General features: G+C 43.3%; 1 protein-coding gene across 1 annotated transcript; it reads left to right on the forward strand.

The window, feature by feature from the left end:
- Positions 1-2,894: 2,894 nt before the first annotated feature.
- On the forward strand, positions 2,895-6,521 carry LOC137871527 (zinc finger protein 16-like). Its single transcript, XM_068709372.1, has 3 exons — positions 2,895-3,803; positions 4,138-4,395; positions 4,915-6,521. Exons 1-3 carry the CDS (start codon positions 3,053-3,055, stop codon positions 5,619-5,621), a joined length of 1,716 nt encoding a protein of 571 aa, XP_068565473.1. The 5' UTR covers positions 2,895-3,052; the 3' UTR covers positions 5,622-6,521.
- Positions 6,522-6,530: the final 9 nt, after the last annotated feature.

Genomic DNA, 6,530 nt, shown 5'->3' on the forward strand with positions numbered 1-6,530 from the left:
AGGGAAACATTTTTTTTTCCCGGATTTGTTATTTGACTTATCACAAATACTTTTCTAATCAAAGTCCGCATGAGTCCATGTAGGGAGGTGGGTCGCGGTGGACGGGTGGGTCAAACAAACACATGACTTTCACTCAGGAGACCGCTGTTTGTGTCCCATGTGAAACCAGAAGTCAAAGTTGTCTTATTTCGATGTACATTGCTAACTTAAATGTAACAAATGTAGCCAAGCCATGATGTTTTACTAAACCAACTAAGTAGTGCTGTTTATAAAGGTTTATAAGTTGTAATGCGTTCATTAATGCTTAATTGAAGGATTGATTTATTAGTTATACGCCATAAGAAAGAAAAAAACTTTCAGTTGCCAGGTTGTTAGAAATGGACTGGTTAGACCTGCACCTGCAGCCACTCTCTGCCGAGCAATCAGAAAAGTATGAACAAGGAATCTTAGGTCAAAATGTCAAAGTGGATTTAGGAAAGAAGGGGAACAATGGATCCCAATAGCATGTCTAGAAGCAGAGGTGAGGAAGGCACAAGTGAATAAGGAGGTAGCGGTAGCAGTATTCTTTGATGTGGAAAAAGCGTATGATTTACTGAGGAAAGAGGGAATATTAATCAAAATGAAAAGATTAGGAATATCTGGAATATCCAATATTTGGAACAGAGGTCAAAATGTATTCATATGTAAAGAGCTGGAAAGGACGGACTCGTACACATTTTTAGGAATGCGGTTTGATGCTAGGCTCACCTGGAACGTACATATTGATAAATGGTAAATAAATGTAAAAAGGTTGAAAGCTATATATATATACGTATATATATATATATATATATATATATATATATATATATATATATATATACGTATATATATATACGTATATATATATACGTATATATATATATATATACGTATATATATACATATATATATATATACGTATATATATATATATATATATACGTATATATATATATATATATATACCTTTTAAATAAATGTAAAAAGGTTGAAAGCTATATATATATACATACGTATATATATATATATATATATATACGTATATATATATGTATATACATACGTATGTATATACATATATATATATACGTATGTATATATATATATATACATATATATATATATATATATATTACGTGTGTAATATATATATATATATATATATATATATATATATATATGTATATATATATAGCTTTCAACCTTTTTACATTTATTTACCATTTTATCAATATGTACGTTTCCAGGTGAGCCTAGCATCAAACCGCATTCCTAAAAATGTGTACGAGTCCGTCCTTTCCAGCTCTTTACCATATGAATACATTTTGACCTCTGTTCCAAATATTGGATATTCCAGATATTCCTAATCTTTTCATTTTGATTAATATTCCCTCTTTCCTCAGTAAATCATACGCTTTTTCCACATCAAAGAATACTGCTACCGCTACCTCCTTATTCACTTGTGCCTTCCTCACCTCTGCTTCTAGACATGCTATTGGATCCATATATATATATATATATATATACGTATATATATATATATACGTATATATATATATATATATATATATATACGTATATATATATATATATATATACGTATATATATATATATATATACCTTTAAAAAAATGTAAAAAGGTTGAAAGCTATATATATATATACACATATATATATATATATGTATATATATATATATACATACGTATATATATATATATATATATATATATATATACGTATATATATATATATATACGTATGTATATATATATATATATATATATATATATATATACGTATATATATATAGCTTTCAACCTTTTTACATTTATTTTATATATATATATATATATATATATACACGTATATATATATATATATATATATATATATATATATATATATATATATATATATATATATATATATATATATATATACAGTATATGTATATGGGTCTGATAAGATCAGTAATAGACTATGGCTGTGTGGCTTATAGGTTGGCGTCTAAAAACCTTTTTGGGAAAATTGGATGTAACACAAGCACAAGCATTACGGATATGTAGTGGGGCCTTTAAAACAACATTGGTGCCGGCATTGCAGGTAGAAATGGGGGAAATTCCATTGGAGTTGATAAGAATCCAGATCATGATGACATATTGGGTCAGTTTACAAGGAGATAACAACCATCCAACAATCAATGCAACTGAGCCATGCTGGGAACATGAGGCCAACAAAGAGCTTTGGTTGGGTTGCTAAGGAGAAGGCTAGTGAGTTAGATAGGAGTTAGTCTCCAACTGTGGTTCTGCCAGCTGTTCCTCCTTGGTTACTGCCACAGCCTGAAATTGATCTTGGCCTCCGTGAACTGATGAGAGATGAAAGTGGGGGAAACTGTAAGATCTTCCAAGTCATACATCAGGAAGAATTACCACAATTAAATTCAGATTTATACAGATGGATCTAAAGACCCTAACACTGGTAGAACAGCAGCAGCAGCAGTAATCCCAGAATTCCATTATGAGTGTGGGAAAAGACTCAGCGATGATTTATCTGTGTTTACATGTGAGATGATGGCCGTAGTTATTGCCTTACAGTGGGTAGAGGACGTCAGGCCAGAGAGAGTGGTGTTTTACTGTCATGTAGGCACGAGTCAGCGAGAGAAGAAAGTAATGTAAAGAAAAGCTTGAGTGACAAATGGTTAGAGTCAATAAGACTAAGTACAATTTGAGAATTTAATTGATTTTATGTATTTATTTTTATTGTATATGTTTGTTTTTTTTTCGTATTAGAAAACGTATATCCTTAGTTCACACTCCAGGTTCGTGGGTGGCGGTAATGCACCCAAAAGCTGTTTGCCAACCGCCGTAAACACAAGAGAAGAAGAAGCAGCAGCAGAAGCCAGGTTTCTCCTACATCCGGTGCTACTCTGACAAACATAACTGTCTTTCAGCATCATCCAAACATTAGCTCGTAGAGTAGCTTTTAGCTAACCAAACTCAGAGAATAGAGCTCCTAGCCAAGCTAATTCATGAGTCGCAAAAGAAACCACAGTTTCGTCGAAACCGGCCTGTCCCCTGAGCTCCACGGCACCTTCATGGAGCCCCCCGGGTCAGCGAGCCGAGCCGAGGGCGATTTCCTGGAGCTGGAGCACGACGAGGAGCTGCTCTGCTCGGTCAGCGACATCACCGAGCACCTCGGCAGAAACATCGCCGCGGTGCTGGAGACGGCGCTGTCGGAGATCCGCAAAATGGTCAGCATCAGGATACGAGTCCTGAAGATGGAGCTGCGCGAGAAAACCGAGGAGATCGAGGTGTTAAAGGTGAGACTGGATACGGTCCAGAGGGACGGCAGGGGGGACCCTTTCCCCGGCGTCGCGACCATGGAGCCGTCTGCAGACGTTGCCTTCAAAAAACACGACTTCGGCTCCGGAAACAAACACAACAGCGTCGATCCGAGGAGAGCCAAGGCTGTTATGCCCGGTGTGAAGAAGGAGAATATAGACGCGATCTGCGACTATCTGATGAAAGACAAGAACTCGAGGGGGGGCGTTGACATGGACGGAGACCAGAGCAGCCAAGCCAGCGGCGACAGGGAGGCTCGCCCGGATCCGGACCCGCACTCCCTCAACCTGTGGCCGGACGGCGGCATGGCCGGCTCCGGGCCCGGGCCCGGAGACTCCGAGTCCGCCACCGATGACCTCTTCAGTATGCTCCCCTCCGGCAGCAAGCGGATGTACGACTACGAGTGGATAGCGCCGATGTATTCTTCAGACCTGAAGGGTGAGCACAGTGTTGCTACACTGTGAAAACACACACACTGTGTACACACTGCACCCATGTAGACTAACACAACTTTATAGATTCATATTCATAACAAACATATTACTTCTGATATACATATCATTACTCCATAATTTGGACTTTTGCACTTTTTGATTATTATCTCATTACACACAATGTATAATAAACATGATCTCATAATGTTTATTATACACACACATACATATAAATATCTATATATATATACAAAGTAAAGAGTATCTGATAGAATAGGAAAAACACAAAGAGTAAATTCATGCAGTATAATTTTCATGTGATCATATTTTCCCCCCAGTCATGAAGGAGCCCGAGTGTGAGGACACCCCAACCGGCAAGATGGAGGACGATGGTGATGAGGATGAGGAGGATGATGATGATGATGATGATGATGATGAGGGGGGGGACGTGTCGCCGAGGAGGGAGGGGGGTGGACTGGAGCAGGTCCAGGCCCCGCTGTCACACGTCCAGCCCTCCGAGTTCAGCATGGGGCCCCAGAGCTCTCCGGGGGAGGGAGGGAGTCCGCTGGAGGGCAGCGCAGACCGGCCTGTGGCAGGTTGGTGAGAACACGACAAAAACAAGACGGAGTGAACGTGTTATAAGCTCCTGTTATAAACTCAGGGTTGGACATTAATTCCCCACTGGATTCCAAAGTCTACCAGCCGCTCGATAGGCTAAACATAGACGAGCCCTTTCTGTGGAAACACAAGCAGCTGTTATTAACCTCTTTGCCTAAATAAAATACAAATACAATTTATAAAATCAGGAACTATCTGATCCTAGAAGAAGTAACTTTGGGGTCTTGATGTCACTTCTATCGATGTACAGGAGTAATAATCACACGTGAGCTCTCTAAAGGTGTCTTGTTCCTTGTTGTAACATTAACAAATATGAAAGAACAACATCATCAAATTCAAAAAGTGAATCTGTATCAAACTGTATTCATTCAGTTTTGATATACAGTCTCTATGAATACTTTGTATACCTCTTCTTAAACACGCCGTGCTTTATTTCCGCCTGTATTCACTCGGACGACTGGAGTTGTGTGATTTGTAGTTTTTCTTTGTGGTTTCAGGCCAGCAGTTCCCCGGCCACACCTACATCTGCTCTCTGTGCGGAACCTTCTGCCCCGACTCCGTGTTCCTCGAGGAACACGTCAAACTGATACACTCGGACTCCGCCGGCGCCCAGGCCCTCCAGGTTCTGCAGTCCACCTGCTCTGCCGCGCCCGCCGTGGAAGACGGAGACCGCGACTCCAGGAGGAGCGGAGGGGACCAGGACCGGGACCAGGACGCGGCAGTAGGGGCCGGCGCCGCTGGCCTCGGAGGGGGAGCGGTGAAAAAGGAGATTAAAATCGAGGGCGGGTACGGCTGCGGGGTCTGCGGCCGCCACTTTAACTACCTCGGCAACCTGCGGCAGCACCAGCGGATCCACACGGGAGAGAAGCCCTTCATGTGTCCGGAGTGCGGGGAGCGGTTCCGCCACGCGGCCCGCTTAAAAAGCCACAGGCTGGTGCACAGCGGGGCCCAGAGCCCCTTTCCCTGCCTCCAGTGCGGGAAAGGTTTCTCGGTGCTATCGGGACTCAAGAGACACCAGCGGGTGCACACCGGCGAGAGCCCGTACGCCTGCCCGCAGTGCGGCAGGCGCTTCAAAGAGCTGGGCAACCTGTACACCCACCAGAGGATCCACAGCGGCGCCACGCCGTACTGCTGCCAGCAGTGCGGACGCAGCTTCCGCCACCTGGGGACGTACAAGAGCCACCGCTGCACCCCGCCGCAGTAACGCCGCTCCGCTTCCTGCGCTCTCTTGATGCCAACAAAAACGCATTGTCAAAGACGGGACATGGGGACATGGTGGACACGAGGACTCCGAGGTGCTGGTCATGTGTGGAGAGGGGGGGGGGGGGGGGGGGGGGGGCGGTATCCATGGCATTTCACACCCGCGTCAAGAAAAGCCGCTTCAGTTGGTTCTTGACCTCGGAACACGGCGGGTTTTGACGAAAACGATGGCAACTCGAGCTCTGCAGCACATCGACTCTTTATTAGAGTTGCTCCGATACCAATATCACAAATAGCAGGTCTGACATCAGTGTGCAGAGGCTCGGGAAAGGACCAGCGGGTCCAAAGGGACATTCGTGTTTGTCTCAACTTGGGTTAGTAGCTTACGGACCCGTGTTTGACCTGCTGCACCTACTGTTGTCGTGTACACAGTTCCAATCATTAGTGCCATTTTCCTTTTCACTGTTTTCAGAAGCGGCGTGAAAATCCGAATAGACTTGAAGCTGGCTTTAGGAGTGATCCGTTAAAAGAACCGGTACATTGTTTCAACGCAGGGCTGAGAAAGGGCATGGGAAATCCAGAACCAGTTCCAAATTGTCCGATCCATTGAAATTGTACTGCCTCAGAGGTTTTCGTCTCCCGTTCCGCCGACGCCGGCGTTCTTCTCTGCCAGTTGCGCGTCGCCGGAACTCATCCGTCACCAAGTCGATCTCAGCGCTTAGAACGGAGCAACGAGAAGGAGTCGGGTTTCCCCATTCATATTGAACAAAAACATGTTTAAAACTATATTTATATATCAGCGAGTGGGGTCTACGAAATCTGGGTCAGGGGGGGCGGAGATCCCCACGTGAGACCTCCCCCCCCCCCCCATGGCTCTACCTTCATCGTCTCATTTCTAACCAGTGTAAAGTAC

This window comes from Cebidichthys violaceus, unplaced genomic scaffold (assembly GCF_023349555.1).
Source record: "Cebidichthys violaceus isolate CVI_PGR_0920_01 unplaced genomic scaffold, fCebVio1.0.p SCAF_145, whole genome shotgun sequence".
Taxonomy (NCBI): domain Eukaryota; kingdom Metazoa; phylum Chordata; class Actinopteri; order Perciformes; family Stichaeidae; genus Cebidichthys; species Cebidichthys violaceus.